Source organism: Ailuropoda melanoleuca, chromosome 15 (genome assembly GCF_002007445.2).
Source record: "Ailuropoda melanoleuca isolate Jingjing chromosome 15, ASM200744v2, whole genome shotgun sequence".
Lineage (NCBI taxonomy): Eukaryota > Metazoa > Chordata > Mammalia > Carnivora > Ursidae > Ailuropoda > Ailuropoda melanoleuca.
In genome coordinates this window covers 76114972-76132040 of record NC_048232.1, presented here as the reverse complement: position 1 = coordinate 76132040, position 17069 = coordinate 76114972, and the positions used below count along the sequence as shown (strand labels likewise).

At 40.7% G+C, this 17069-nt stretch overlaps 1 protein-coding gene across 1 annotated transcript in view; it reads left to right on the top strand.

Annotated features, from left to right (window-relative positions):
* The first annotated feature begins 2599 nt into the window (after positions 1 to 2599).
* CRY1 (cryptochrome circadian regulator 1) overlaps positions 2600 to 17069 on the top strand; it is a 100103-nt gene continuing 85633 nt past the window's right edge. The window contains exon 1 of the mRNA XM_002927658.4: positions 2600 to 3598. Within this exon, the coding sequence (XP_002927704.1) occupies positions 3441 to 3598 (158 nt within the window). The 5' untranslated portion in view covers positions 2600 to 3440. The remainder of the gene's footprint in view (positions 3599 to 17069) is intronic.

Genomic DNA, 17069 nt, shown 5'->3' with positions numbered 1-17069 from the left:
AGCCTTTAGGCATAATCTATTTACTTTAAAACTGCCTGGGGCACATGGGTAGTGCAGTCACAGTCCTTAAGCATCTGCCTTCGGCTCAGGGCGTGATCCCAGCGTTCTGGGATTGAGTCCCACATCCGGCTCCTCCGCTGGGAGCCTGCTTCTTCCTCTCCCACTCCCCTGCTGTGTTCCTTCTCTTGCTGGCTATCTCTCTGCCAAATAAATAAATAAATAATTAAATCTTTAAAAAAACTGCCTAAAATGAAACAAAAAATACTGTATTTTAAAAAGTACAATAGACCCTGGAGAATGAGGTAATCCAAGTGAGAGCACAGCTCTGTGTGCTACATCCTATGCTTAGATGATGGATCTTTCAGGGTGGTTATTATGCAAGGCTCATCTCCACTGATAAAAATAACAAATATTCAATACCTTATAGTGAACAAAGGGTTCCCATATATATAACTTTAAATGCTCTTAAGAAACCAAAGAAAGGATGCTATGCCCTTTTTATGGCAATAGAAGCAGGTTTAGGGAAGACTATCCAGATACTGGCTCAGTAGATGATTGAATTTACAGTATTGCTGTATTAGTTTGCTAGAGCTGCTATAACAAAGTACCACAAAATGAGTGGCTTAGAACAACAGGAATTTATGGTCTCATCTTTCTGGAGCCTGGAAATCTGAAATCAAAGTGTTAGCAGAGTCATGCCCCCTCTGAAGGTGCTAGGGAAGGATCTGTTCCAGGTCACTCTCCTAGCTTTGAATAGTTCTTGGCCTATGGCAGCATGACTCCAATTTTCACATGGCATTCTCTTTGTGTGTGGGTCTGTCTCTGTGTCCAAATTTCCAAATTTATAAGGCCCACCCTAATGACATCATCTTAACTTGATCATCTGCAAAGACCTTATTTCCAAGTAAGGGCACATTCACAGGTACTAGGGGTTATACAAATTTTAGAAGGACACAACTCAACCTGTAACAATTGCCCTAACTTTCCTCTTAACCTTGTCAGACACATTGGTGGCAGAGAGCATTCATTCATTCACTCATTCATTCAATAAACATTGCAATGCGTATGTGTCAGGCTCTATACTGGGTAGTGATGATGCAAAAAACAAACTGCACAGCCACCCTATCCTTGAGAGGAAATCAGAGACACATTATTATGATAATAAATACTATTATTGAACATCTACTTCATGCTAGGTATTAAAGTAGGTATTTTTCATTTAACTTTTTAAAAAAGACTTACTTATTTGACAGAGTGAGCACAAGCAGGCAGAGTGTCAGGCAGAGGGAGAGGGAGAGAGAGAAGCAGGCTCCCCACTGAGCAAGGAGCCCCACGCAGGCCTGGATCCCAGGACCCTGGGATCGTGACCTGAGCCAAAGGCAGTTGCTTAACCAACTGAACCACCCAGGCAACCCAGTATTTTTCCTTCAATCTTCACAATAGTATGTTAAGTAATGTATCAGAGACATACCTGGGGAGATGGGTGTGCGTCCTAAATCTGCTCTGGATGACAGGGATATTTTCACAAATTAGGTAGCTCTTCATCTGAGTCTAAAGGGATGTGTAGAAATGTACTAGGTAGCTCAAAGGTTGCTTTGGTGACTAGCACATTCCAAAGAAAAGCGTTTTATAAAGGAAAAAATAGCACTTTGAAGGTTAAGAGATATATCGTAAACCCCACCAGGGCTGAGATTTTTGTCTATTTCTCTCCTGTACCTTGAGCACTTTGAACAGTGCCTGGTTCATTCAGTACTCGCTAAATGAAAGTAAGGGCATCACATGTCGACAGAAGGACTTGACCTGATGCTCACTGTCGCTCTACCACACTAAGGGTGAGAAATCAGGGCTGACAGGTTGAAGATACATAGATAGTGTTAAGGAATTCCGGGTGCCTGGCACCCGCCCTGCCCATTACCCCTATTCCCCAGAACACATCCCCGGGAGCTACACCACGAGGGCCAGAAGAATGGGGCGGCGCTAGCTTCACACACTCCAAAGTCGGGTTCTTTAGCGAAGGCTGCAGTGAAGCACAAGGTTGGGCTTGAAGTCTAACGGAGCTTTCTTCTCTCCTTTCTTTTTTTAAAGATTTTATTTATTTATTCGACAGAGATAAAGACAAGCCAGCGAGAGAGGGAACACAAGCAGGGGGAGTGGGAGAGGAAGAAGCAGGCTCATAGCGGAGGAGCCTGATGTGGGGCTCGATCCCATAACGCCAAGATCACACCCTGAGCCGAAGGCAGACGCTTAACCGCTGTGCCACCCAGGCGCCCCTCTTCTCTCCTTTCAACCCATCCTGCGCTCACTCCCCACTGGACTCCCCCGCCGACTCCAGGAGGACGCCCGACTCTTTGCAGGCCTTTCTCGAACGCCACAAGAGAAATCCCAGAGCGCGCTTCAGACGGCCGGCCGCGCCCTCCTTTCTGGAACGCAGAGACAGCGCACGCGCGCCATCCCAGCCGAGCGCGCGCCCGCGAGCTCCCCGCATCCCCGTGCTCATCCGGGTCTCAGAGAACCTCAGCCAATAGGAGACGCTCACGGCCTCCAGGGGCGGGGTTAAGCCTTCCCTCACATGGGGCCTGTGGTCACCGTGGGCGCTTCTGGGTGACCAGTCGGCGGAGAAAAGGGGCAGAGGAAGGAAGTTCAGTGTCTGGGCGAAAGTCGACGGCTTTGAGGTCAAACAGCTGTGGCCCCCTAGAAGCGACTGAGTCGCGAGCAGATTCCTCAGTCAGAGACGCTGTAGTAAACACACTTCAGAAACGTGAGGTGCCGGGGGTCACGTGGGGAGCGCCCTCTCCAATGAGGATCCGGGGGCGGGGCCGAGGCCGCTGACGCGGCGGTGGCGGCGGAGTCACCCGGGCTGCCTCGGGACCGGTCACCGGCCGGCAACCGTCCAGCGGCCTCGACCACCGCCTCAGTGCTCACTGCTCTTCGCCGGGCCGAGAGACAGCGTGGCCGACTGTGGCTGGATCTCCTCTTATCCCTCTCGGTGGCTCGCCTCAGGCCGGCCGTTTTCTCCTCCGGGGCCGCCTCGGTGGGGCGAGGCTTCCGTGACGAACCTTCTGGGGCTGCCGGTGCCGGTCGGGGCCGTCGTGGCGGCTCGGGCTCGTGGAACGTGCTCACTCCCCGGGCTCCGAGGCCCTCGAAGCGATGCGCTTCGTGCAGGCGGTTGCGGCGGGCGCCGGCTCCTAAAGGGCGTCACACCCGGACTCTGCTGACGGCAACCTCCATTCATCTTCCAGCTGCGCCTCCAGCGCCGTCTCCTTCTCCGGCCCCCTCCTCGGACTCATTTTTTCCTTTTCCCCCTCCCCCGCCCTCTCCCCACTCCTTGGGTGTGGCGGTTCCCCTGGAAGCAGAGGTGTCGGGTATGAGCCGGCCCGTCCTTCCTTGAATTTCTCGGTGGGGGAACTGGGCGAGGACCCGCCCGCCGCCGCGCCCCCGGGATGGGGGTGAACGCCGTGCACTGGTTCCGAAAGGGGCTCCGGCTTCACGACAACCCCGCCCTGAAGGAGTGCATTCAGGGCGCCGACACCATCCGCTGCGTCTACATCCTCGACCCCTGGTTCGCCGGCTCCTCCAATGTGGGCATCAACAGGTGGCGGTAAGTCGAAATCCCGTGGGAAATGGGGATTTCGGTGTTTAATGAATCAGGGCTTGACTTGCAGTCGGCCGAATCTGAGAACTTAGACCTGGGACCGCGGTACTTACGCCGTTTTCAGAATTAGAGGTGCCTTGGGTATTAAATAGAATTGACTTAATAATTTTCTGGCCAGAGAGTACCTGCAAGCTGGTACACCTTGGCCTTCGTGTGTGAGTTACGTGCCTCTGCGCTAGTGGGAACTCTTCCTCTGGTTTTATGGGGAATTGTTAGCGGTGGAGTTAAACACCGTCCCAGTTCTCAGTGGCCAGTGGATTGATTTTCTTGGCCTCCTTGTGGCGTTCGAAAGGATCGCAGCTTTGCGTATTTACGTTTGCGTGTGTCTAGGTAACTTACAGTGTGGAGAAAATCTTTCATTCAGTATAGGCACCTCCAAATACACTTTTCTTCCACCTCGAGGTTGCCGTAGGAAAAGCAAGGGAAACATCTGGTTTCTCTTTGCTCATTTCTTTCTCTCAACTCCTCCTTGTGGTTGACTAGAGAAAGCACAGTTTTTCTTTCTAGGCAAAGTATAAAGCCTTCTAGGGATCAGAGCACTGGAAAAATTTTTCGAGAAGCTTTATGATCTTTTCCTGAAATACCAGGCTAGATGATTGTTAGGCCCCCTGGTGGAAAAGAAAGCATTTATTTAACAGATGGGTTATTGATCACTACTGTATACCAGGCACTGCTTTAAACACCAGGAGTATAGCAGTGAATGAGACAAAAATTCTTATCCTTTTGAGCACGTGTCCCAGAAAGTCAAATATATAGTAGTAGTTGATGGTGATAAAAGCTGAGAAATATAGAGCAGAGATTGGGGATAAAGAATAAATACAATGGGGTGGGATTAGCCTTGCAGTTTTTTATATTTTTAAAGACTATTTGAGAGAGAGCGCATGGCAGGAGCAGAGGGAGAAGCAGATGCCCCGCTGAGCAGGGAGCCCAACCTGGGGCTCCATCCCAGGACTCTGAGATCATGACCTGATCTGAAGGCAGCTGCTCAACGGACTGAGCCACCCAGGAGCCCCTCCTTGCAGTTTTAAATATGGTGATCGGGGAAAACTCAGAGAAGGTGGCAGTTGAACAAACTGATGAAACTGGTAATGGATTGCAGATATCTAGGGGAAGAGCATTCCAGGCAGGGGGAACAGTGAGGGAAAAGGCTGTGAAGTGGAAATTTGTTTAACCTTTGGAAGAAATAGCAAAAGAAGCAATATGAAAGGAGCAGAATAGTGGTGGTAGTAGGTGAGGTCAGAGATGTAATAGGGCCAGACTGAGTAGAGGTTTATAGGCAGTTGTCAAGATTTGGGCTTTTACCCTGAGCAAAGAGGGAATGATTGCAGGATTATGAGCAGAGAAGTGATATAATCTAATTTAAGTTTGAAAAAATTTCTCTGATCATAGTTCTGGATTGGGAGAAAGTAGACAAGAAACAGAAGGCTGTTGGATTCTTCCAGGTGAGAGATGATAGCGGCTTGAATCACAGTGATAGTGATGGATGTAGTGAGAAGTAGTCAGATGCTGAGTATATTTTGAAGGAAGAATCCACAGTATTGGGCGCCTGGGTGGCTCAGTTGGTTAAGCGACTGCCTTTGACTCAGGTCATGATCCTGGAGTCCCAGGATCAAGTCCTGCATCGGGCTCCCTGCTGGAAGTCTGCTTCTCCCTCTGACTCTCCCCCCTGTCATGCTCTCATTCTCTCTCTCAAATAAATAAATAAAATCTTAAAAAAAAAAAAAAGAATCCACAGTATTAGTTGGCAGATTGGATATGTGGTATTAGAGAAAGAGAAGGAATTAGGAATTATTTCAAAATTGTTGGTTTGAGGAACTAGGATGAAGCTGCACTTGGCCAAGAAAGTGAAGTCATTTGCAGAAGCCATTGGGAGGGTGATTGGAGTTCTCTTTTGGACTTGATTAAGTCTGAGATGTTTATTACACATCCAAGTAGAGATGGTAGATTGGCAGTTGGATATATCGGGAGTTCAGGACAGACTTCCAGGCAGGAGATATAAATTGGAGAGTCATCAGTTTGTAGATAATATTTATTTATTTATTTATTTATTTATTCATTTATTTATTTATTTAAAGGGTNCCAGGCAGGAGATATAAATTGGAGAGTCATCAGTTTGTAGATAATATTTATTTATTTATTTATTTATTTATTTATTAAAAGGGTTTTATTTATGCGACAGAGACAGAGACAGCCAGCGAGAGAGGGAACACAAGCAGGGGGAGTGGGAGAGGAAGAAGCAGGCTCATAGCAGAGGAGCCTGATGTGGGGCTCGATCCCACAACGCCGGGATCACGCCCTGACCCGAAGGCAGACGCTTAACCGCCGTGCCACCCAGGCGCCCCTGTAGATAGTTTTTAAAGCCATTTATTCATTCATCCATTCATCGAACAAATACTTGTCGTGCACCTGCTACATGCTAGGCATTGTTTTAGGTTCAGAGTATTCAGCATTAACAAAAATAGCTAAAAAAAATCCCTACCCTGTTAAAGTTAAATTCTAGTGAAGACATGAGACTTTGTGAGAACATAAGGAAGTGAGTGTAGATAAAACTCTTTGAACAACTCTTTGAGTATACTAAAAAACATTGAATTGTACACTTAAAAAAAATTTACCACCCCTTTAAGGTCCAGTCCACATGCCGCCCTTTCTATAATACATTTTTTATCACATTGCCTGGGATGCTTTACATTTTACAGTCTTGTGAACTCTTATGCCATTTTTTGGTATTGCTTCCCACATCACCATTAAATACGATTAAATAGGCCGGTGATGGGTATTAAGGAGGGCACATATTGCGTGGTACACTGGGTGTTATATGCAAATAATGGATCATGGAACACTACATCAGAAACTAAGGATATACTGTATGGTGACTAACATAACATAATAAAGAATTATAAAAAAAAGAAGTAAATACTTCTTTAATTTGTAAGTATTGATATAGTCCTCATATATTCATTTCTCCTTCATTTAACTGATTGCAACTCTTTTTCCTGAAGAGAAGGTACCATTTCATTCAATCAAAAATTTATTTTCGTTCATATTTATAGCAGGCACTATTTTGGTACTGGAGACAGAACAGTGAATAAGAGCCCCTGCCCTTGAGGTCCTTCTAGTCTAGGAGGGGAAACAAGCAATAAAACAAATATAATCTGTCAGGTGGTGGTAAATACAATGGAGAGAAATAAATCAGAATGTGAGGTCAGAGACCTAAAGAAAGGGAGGTAACATGGCTGCACAGATATTTGGGGAAGGAGCTCGCTCTGTATTCTCCACAGTGTCCTGTACAAAGTAGACATTTGATAAATATTTTTAAAATTTTCTTTGTTAAGTCTAGGATTTAGGAATGTGACAGTTACTTCATTTAACTTTGATGCTAATGTGTATCTTAAACTCATAATTCAGAGAAATAATTTTCACTGAAGAAATTATTTTTGACATTTAAACTTCAACATGTTTAAAACACAGTTGACATTATTGCACGTAGGTTCTCTTAGTTTTCAGTACCAAATCTATAAATGTACCTACATCCTTACCCATTCTTTCCTTCTATTGTCTGATTTCAGTAGAAGAGACATTGCTTTCCTTATTCAAAACCAGTCTTTTCAGCTATACCCCATTTTAAACTGCTCATATTTTTTGCAGCTTTATTGGGATATAGTGACAAATAAAAATTGTATATATTCAAGGGGTTCCACATGATGTTTTGATACACACACACACACATTGTGACTCTCATTTTTGATGATTTAGTCTCTTAGCCTTTCTTTAACCTCTTTTTGGTTTGCTTCCAATCAGCACTTAGACATGTGTAAGCCCCAGTTCTGTAAGAACAAGAAAACCAACAGGGGAAGAAAACCTACCCTTGAGTATGTTCCTGTCCTGTAACTATGTTTCTCAGTTTCTTTATAGCCGGACTTAATGAACAAGATGTCTAATACTCGCTGACTTCATTTCTTTATCTTCTCCTCACCCTTCTTCCATCCACTCCTAGTCTGGATTCCCCTGTATCTGCTCCACCAAGACAGTATTCATCCAAAGGATACTTTTAAACTTTTCATTCCTTGACTTTTTTTTTTTACACACCATGTTTGACACTTTTGACCACACTTTTCTCTCCTTCCCTTTGCACTGGTTAGAGGAGCCTCCTTTTGTTTTGTTTTTTGTTTTTTTCCTTCCAAAACTATTAGTGTTCTTCCTTTACTTCTCTTTTCTCTTCACCTCTTAAATGCCCCTTAGATCTGTGATCACCCTTTTTTCATTTTACGTAGTTCCTAGGCAGTCTCATCTCTCTTAAAAAAGTCAGTTACCATCCGCTCGCTCAGAATTCACACATCAGCATCTTCAGTTCATATCTCTCTCCTGATCCCCAGATATGCATCCATTATTTATGGATTCCCTGTCTATTTGAATGTATTATATTACCTTAAACTCAGCTTGTTCAAAACAGAGATCATCTGGGTCCCTGGGTGGCTCAGTTGGTTAAATATCTGACTTTTGATTTCGACTCAGGCCATGATCTCAGGGTTGTGAGATGGAGCCCTGTGTCAAGCTCTGTGCTGGGCATGGAGCCTGCTTGAGATTCTCTCTCTCCCTCCCGGCCCCTCTCCCCCTCTAAAAAATTAAAAACCACAAAGTTCATCTTCTCCATTATCTCTGTCTCAAGAACAAACGGATTTTTTCTGTGTGTCCTGTCTTCATAAATAATACCACTATTTGCCCAGTTGCTCAAGTGACAGATTAGATTGTTAATTATATATTAATTTATTTAACAAATATTTGAGTTCCTACTGTGTGCCAATCACTTTGTTAATTTCTGCAGGTAAATGGAAGTCAGTAGATAATTTCTCTGCCCTCAGAGAATTTACAATATAAAGAGGGATTTATTCAGAAATAAAATAACCACAGAAATACATTCTTCTGTCTCCACTGGTACTTCAGTCCATACCACCATCCTTTGGCTAGATTATTTGAGTAGTTTATGAATCATTATCCCCCTTTCCCTTCTCTAATTCATTCTCTATACAGCAACCAGAGTGATCCTTTAAAATTGCTAATCTGTTCATGTCCTTTACTCTTTAAAATCCCTCAGTGACATTTCTTTACCTTTAGGTTAAAGTTCAAAAGCCATAGCATAGTTTAAAATCCCTGTGTAATCTAGTCTTTTGCTTCTTTTTCTAGCCTTAGGGGATTGCTTCATTGAGGCATTTGAGCTGAGCTTTGAAGTATGAGATGAATCTTAATAAACATATAATAGAGGAAAGGAATTGAATTCCACCCAGGTTTAGGGAAGAAAATTTCAGGCTAAGGATATAACATGAGGGAAGGCACAGTATTCTGATACTGGTATAGATGTTGGTGTAACTGAGTCATATGGTTCATGAAAAGACAGGAGGTATTGTTTAGTACTCTGGATGGTTTTGTGTGACTCAAACAGGCTTAAGCAGAGAGAGGGTTTATTGGCAAATATAATTGAACAGCCCAAGGGAGCGTGGCTTCGAACATAGGTTGGTGCTAGGGCTCAGAAGATGTCTTCAGGACCAAATTTCCCTCTATGTATCTCCACACTTCACTTATTCTGCGTTGGCTTCTCAGGTTGTCGTCCTCTGGTGGTGAAATATAGCAATAACAATAGCAGTTACAGCAGTAAAAAGCATATGCCTCTGTCCCAGAAGTCTGCTCAAAAGTCTGTGGTACTTCAGTGGCTCTGTTTGGACCAATTTATGAACCAGTCATTGTAAGCATCTGTGTGAGCTGCAATTATGTGCATCATGGGTGGAATCAACTCAGCTGGACTGAAGTAACTGGAGTAGAATGAGTAGAAAGTAAGTGGATGTCCTAAAACAATAGATGCCCATTCTATAAGAACTCAGATCAGAAGGTGGGACCAAGTCAGAAAAACTTTGACTCCTATTTGAGGGAATATAACTTTGGCATTTGAGTGAATGATAGAGGAAAGAGATAGTAGAGCAGTATGGGGGCTTTATCAATAGTCAATTGAAAGGTAATGTAGGCTTTAATTAGGGAAAAGTCTGTGAGGAAGGGGAAGATGCAAGAGGGTGATTGTAGAGGTGCAATGGATAGTTTAGGTGACTATCAAAAAGGCAGTTTCAGAGAGGCAGTAGAATGTAAGATTCTCATGCTTTGTGCCTCTCTGACAATTAGCTATTGAGTTAGAGAACACAGGAATAGGCCATATTTAGATGAGGACAAGAATGAGTTTGTTTAGGTCATTGCTGAATTTGAGGTTACTGCTAAGATATCAACATGGGAAATGGAGAAAATAGAAGTTCAAGTTTGGGGATTAGACATTAGAACTGTGGATATGGGAGTAATTTCTATATAATTAATAGGTGAAGCATGACTGAGGATATTGGATAGAGTAAGGTGCATCAGAATCTTTGTGGTTACCGTATTTAAGATGAATAGAAACTGGTGAAGGAGACTCAATCAGAATCAGTCAGAGAGGTAGAAAGAGGAGCCAGGTGAGTACTACATCATGGAAACCAAAGGTGGCAAGAATTTTTCTTCATTGTGCAAAGAAGGCAGGTTAGGATGACTTTTGACAGTTATGTGGGAAGGATACTCAGTGACTTGGAAATGGGTGGAAGAAATGACTGCTTGTCTTGAATGTTGGGCGGTAGACCCTCTGGGATATAGAGGACCCCCCAGAAATTATATTATTCTCATTTGGGTTATGTACTTCTGTTCTTGATTGTCTAGACTGCTTTACAATTCTGCAAAAAGTGATGAAAGGCAAAGTGTAGATGAAAGTTATGGTGCTGGCCAGTAAGAATGGCTAACATTAACAACTCAGGAAACAACAGATGTAGAGAAAAGGGAACCCTCTTACACTGTTGGTGGGAATGCAAATTGGTGCAGCTGCTCTGGAAAACAGAGATTCCTCAAGATGTTTAAAAATAGAGCTACCCTACCACCCAGCAATTGCACTACCAGGTATTTATCTGAAGGATACAAACATAGTGATTCAAAGGGGCACATGCACCCCAACCTTCATAGCAGCAATGTTCCAATAGCCAAAATATGGAAAGAGCCCAGATGTCCATCAACAGATGAATGGATAAAGAAGATGTGTATGTGTATACACACACATACACACACACGCACACACGCACACACACACACTGGAATATTACTTAGCCATCAAAAAGAATGAATTCTTGCCATTTGCAATGATGTGGATTGAACTAGAGGGTATTATGCTAAGCAAAACAAGTCAGTCAGAGAATATCATATGATTTCACTCATATATGGAATTTAAGAAAACAAATGAACAGAGGGGAAGGGAAGGAAAAATAAAATAAGATGAAATCAGAGAGGGACATAAGCCATAAGACACTTATAACTATAGGAAACAAACAGGGTTGCTAGAGGGGTGGTAGGTGGGGGTGGGGTAAATGGGTGATGGGCTTTAAGGAAGGCACTTGATGGAATGAACACTGGGTGTAATATGCAACTGATGAATCACTAAATTCTACTTCTGGAAAAAAAAGTTATGGTGCTGGGAAAACTGAACAACTACATGAAGAAGAATGAAACTGGACCACTTTGGTACACCATACACAAAAATAAACTCAATGGGTTAAAGACCCAACTGTGAGACCTAAAACCATAAAATGCCTGGAGGAAAGCACAGACAGTAATTTCTTTGACATCAGCTCTAGAAACATTTTTCTAGTTGTCTCTTCAGGCAGGAGAAGCAAAAGCAAAATTAAACTATTGGGACTACACCAAAAAAAAAAAAAAGCTTTTGCCCAGTAAAGGAAACCATAAACAAAATTAAAAGGCAATCTGTGAAAGAAGAAGATATTTGCAGATGATGTATGTGATAAAGAGTTAATATCTGAAATATATGAAGAACGTATACAACTCAACACTCAACAAACAATTTGATTAAAAAATGGTCAGAGGACCTGAATAGATAGTTCTCTAAAGAAGACATATGGATGGCCAACAGACACATGATAAGATGGTCAACATCACTCATCATCAGGGAAATGCAAATCAAAACCACAATGTGATATCACTTCACACCTGTCAGAATGGCTAAAATTAAAAACACAAGAAGCAAGTGTTGGTGAAGATATGGAGAGAAAGGAACCCTTGTGCACTATTGGTTGGAATGCAAATTGGTGCAGCCATTGTGGAAAACAGTATGGAGATTCTTCAAAAAATTAAAAATAGAAATACCATATGATCCAGTAATTCCACTACTGGGTGTTTACCAAAGAAAATGAAAACATTAATTCAAAGGGATGTATGTACCTCTGTGTTTGTTGCAGCATTATTTACAATAGCTAAGACATCGAAGCAATGCATGTGTCCGTTGATAAGATAAATGGATAAAGGAGATGTGGTACACACACACACACACACACACACACACACACACACACAAGATTTTACTCAGCCATAAAAAAGAATGAAATCTTGTCATTTGCAACAGTATGGATGGACCTAGAAAGTATAATGCTAAGTGAAATGTCAGTCCGAGGAAGACAAATGCCATATGATTTTACTCATATGTGAAATTTAAGAAATGAACAAAGAAAAAAGAGTCCAACAAGAAAGCCAGACTCATATATGGAGAACAAACTGGTGGTTGCCAGAGGGAGGTGGGTGTGGAGGTAGGTGAAATAGATAAAGGGAATTAAGAGTTCACTTATGTTGATGAGCACTGAGAAATTTATAGGATTGTTGAATCATTACAATGCACACCTGAAACTAATATAACACTGTATGTTTAATTATACTTGAAATAAATTTTTTTAAAAAGTTAAGATTTAGAAAACTGATAACAGAACAAGCATTTCCTGTCCATACCAATGTAAATTATTCCTGTTCATGTCATGCAAATGAATTTTGTAGCGTGAGCATTGTAAAATCTCTGTATGTCCGGTTCTTATTTGAACCAATTTTAACATCTTACTGGTTCCTTCATTCATTATCATGAATTAAATAAAATCTCTGCCATATATTCATTTAATATTTTTATGAGAATCATGATTTTACTGTTTTGAAAATTATACTTTAACTGTTATAAAGGCCTTTGGTAAACTTTGAGAGAGTAGCTTCAGTGTAGTTGTAAGATCCGCAATCAGATTATATAGGGGGTTACTGATTTTGTGTGTGTGGCTGGTGTGGGGGAGGAGAGCAATGATTGAGGGATTGATGAAGAGAGTTTTTATCGGAGGGGTAAGACATAAATTGGTTACACAGATTCTTAATAGGCTGAAGAAAGGGAATTTTGGGCACATCACCAGACTTAAAGTCAAGACAGGATGATAAATAGGAAATATATAGATAACGTGAGGCCCCAATGTAGAGTTCTTTGAATGACAGGCTAAAGTGAGTTTAGAATATCTGGCTCTCTAGATTCTAATCCTTACTTTCCTACTGAGTAGCAGTGGTACTGATTTTGGGTAGGTTACTCGCCCTTCATTTTATTCATTTAGGAAACATTAAGAGCCTGTTTTGCAGGGCACTGGGGATACAAAGATGAAAGTCAAGGTTCCTGCCCATACGGAAACTTACACACCATTAAAAGACAAATAATTAGAATATAGAATGTTAAATAGGACCTCTGTAGAAATATGCAAATCTTGGGAGCACAGAGGGGAGAGAACCCTGGGGGAAGGAGAGGGAGGAATTAGGAATAGAGGTGATTAGTGTGGGGGAATGGGGGGGAGGAAGGAGGGAGTGAAATACTGGTCTGAGAGAAGAGAAGTTTCGGGGATTCTTGAGTCAGTGTCCTAATATGAAAAGGGAAGTACCAGAAAAGTTCTAATATGATACCATTGGGACCAGCAGTTAGTACCTGAAAAAGGAAACATAAGAAAGTACACATTAAGTGTATGTTAATTTGACAGTTTTTGATGAAAGGCGAAATTCCAGATCTCAGATCTCCTGCTCACTTCTTTATCCACATTTACTCCTTAAGTGATCTCGTCTAGTTACATACTTGAATACCTCATGATTTCCTATCATGTATTTTCTGCCCTGACCTCTATCTTGAGCTCCAGACCCACATATCCAGTGTTTTTATTTGGATTCCAAATAAGCATCTTCAGCTTGGTTTTGCCTCCATCTTCCCCACCTACCATTGTTTCTCTGTATCACAATAAAAGGCAACATTCACCTTGGTGCTCTGCAAAATCATAGGAACCATCTGTTTTTCATTTCTTTTTTTCCTCACAATCTCATGTCTAGTCCTTCAGCAGTTGTTATGGCTTTTCCTTAAAAATAACTTTAATACCCTTTCAAATCTCACCCTTCCATTGCTATCATACTATCCAAGTCACCAATTTTTTTTTTCAGGACATTGCAATAGCCTCCTAACTTTTCTACTTTCATTTTTATACCTGCTTTCCTGGTCTGTTCCATGTGGAAGCCAGAGGAATATTTTAAAACCTTAATCAGATCAGGTCGTTTGCTATGCTCAGAATCTTCCCGTGGCTTCCAAGGTATTTGCATTTTCTGCCTCTCTACCTGGAATATTATCTCAGACCTTAGCAGGGCTCGTTCCTTCAATAGCCTTTCTCAAAGAGATCTTTTCTGACCATCCTATGTAAAGTAATTGCTCCTACTTCTACAAACCTCCCACTTTTCCCTTTCTGTCTCCTTGCCCTGTTTTGACGGCATCTATCAATACCTGAAATTATGTATTTATTGATTTACTTCTTTATTGTCTTACTCCTTCAGCAAATTACACAAAAGAGGGGTTGATTCATTGTTGCTTCCTCGTTATTCATTATTGGCTCTTCAGCCCTATAATAGTGGTTCTCATTGGTTGGTCCAGAGATGCCTATGGGTTCCTGAGACTCTTTTAGTTAAGCTAAAACTGTCTTCATTCATAATAACACTAAGACATTATTTGACTTTTTAACTGTCACTCACATGTGCATACAGTAAGTTTTCCAGATGCTGATAAGTAATGACATTATTGCTGTGATGGCTAATGGAATGTGTGCAGGTGTAGTCTTGCATTTTAAAATTTTCTCAGCTTTAATTTTTCGCAGAAATGTTGGTAGATATTACCTATAAGACCAAGCTCTTTGGGATTATTCAGTAATTTTTAAGAATATAAAAGCTCTTGAGACCAAAAAGTTAATATAGGTAATTAACATGTGCCTGTAAGTTGAGTGTATAAATGAATATTGTCCTGCTGATTTCATTGATGGAGTTTCATGTTGGCTTTCATGCATATTACACCCATAGTCTGATACTGCTTTTTTAAAAAAGTTGATTAAAACCTTAAAGATCCTCGTGTAGCAAACTTGAGTACAACATTTCTTTAGTACATTTTCCTTATGATTTATTATAAATATTTTATCCATAGGAAATTAGAAACTTTTAAAACTTTTTTAGTGATTCACCTTTTATTGAGCCATTTTGAAACATTCAGTTTAGTTTTCAATAAAACAGCTTCTTAAAAAAAATGGAAGTTTACTTAACATAGTGTTACATGGGTTTCAGGTGTACAACAGTGATTTGACAAAAAACTGCTTTCTTCTTACGCTCATTTAATCAGTACATATAAAATTTAATTAAATTATGTGATTACAGTTAAGTTCAGCTGACATAAGCAGGTTTGACTCTTGATATGCCTAGAACTTTAACTGATTGAAACAGGAGTCAGATGTGCTAGAAAGTGATAGCTTGCTTTTCTCAAGCTGAAATTAGTCTTGGCCATCAGTCAGTGTTGGCTTCTGTTTCACTGAGGATTTGGAGAGACTGTATCATTTCTCTGATGGTAATAGGAAGAATAATTATTAGTACTATAAAAGATGTAACTACAGGTTTTTAAGATTTGACATTTTATTTTAAGATTTGGCATTTTAAAACTCTCATATATTTTTATTTGTGTTGGATTGCTTGTTTGTTTTAATTGGATATTAGGGTTTCCTAGAGATGAAAGAAGGAAAAACGCTAGTTTAAAAAATGGGATTCTATTGACTCTAGTTACTTTTGCCAGTTTTATCTTATTCCAGCTTTACCTCTCAGTGGCAACAATAACAACAAACTAAATATCTTGTTAACATTTGTGGTGTCTTTAAGTTTTGCTGTTTTAAGTGATATAAGCCAGCAGGAATTAAAAGGCTATAAACAGAATGACTAAATATTAAATTACTGTATAGGTATATATACTAGAGAATGTGCCTGCCAGTCCTTTAATTGATATTAACATGTAATGGGTAGTCAGATTCTCATTTTAGGGTTAACATACCTTTTTTATTATAGGGTTTAGTGCTGCTATTTTTTGTAATGAGGGTCATAACCTTGGGTCATATAATAGGAATAGAAAGCAAAGATTGAATTAATGAAACAGAAATACTAAAAAGGATTTTGTAATATATATGAGAGCTTTTAGAAAAGGAGGAGACAAAGATGATTCCAAGTTTTGGGGTCCCAGAAAGAGAGACAAAGTCAGAAGGAGCTAGTTTGGGGGTTAGAATGATAAGCTTGGTTTAAGTTGTATCAAAGTTAAGGTAATGGATGGGGCGCCTGGGTGGCTCAGTCAGTTAAGCGTCCAACTCTTGATTTCAGCTCAGGTCATGATTTCAGGGTCTTGAGACCAAGCCCTGCATGGAGCCTGTTCTATGTTTCTTCTATCTAGAATTTATATTGACACTGAGGTTGAACTGTTACTTGTTTTACCTCAAATGATGGTCAGTTCCTCCAAAATGGTGGTTAGTCATTCCACTACTACTAATTAATATCCCTACTGAACTGCTATCTTAACTGTACATTAAATTTTTAACATTTTGAGGTCTGTTTTTAGGCTATTCAATTTTAAAAATGTTTTTTTCTTATGAAGAGTATAATAATTATAAATAATTCAGATATGAAGAAAGTATCTGTACAATATCACTCCTAAGAAGTATACTATTGGTAATAGTTTAAAAATGTGAAAATATGAATTTATATGAATATGTGTACATATTTATATGTAAATTTTGGCATCTGTTAAAAAATGTGCATAATTCATTGAACATTACTTTGGGAGTTAATTTTGTTAGGTTTGTGATAATGCGATCCTGTTAGCTTTATAAAATAAATCTGTAACTTTACATCCTTTCTATGCTCCCTAACAGAATAAATAGCAGGGATTTTATGTTCCATAAAGGTTTGCTAGAATACACCCATAAAGTCTTTTGGGTTGGGGGCTTTTGGGAGGAGAAAGTTTCTTTTTATAGATATCTCAGGGTACCTGTGCAGTTCACACATTATACTGTCCATGTCAAAACCCTTACTGAAAGGATGAATTTAGCTTTTATTTTAGTAGTTTATGACTCTGTACTCTCTTTTTCCTCTTTCTCCTGTGGACAGTTTATTGGTTCTAGAGTTGGTATGTGACCCAAGCTCTACCAATTTGGAATTTGGAAGTTTCAAAAAG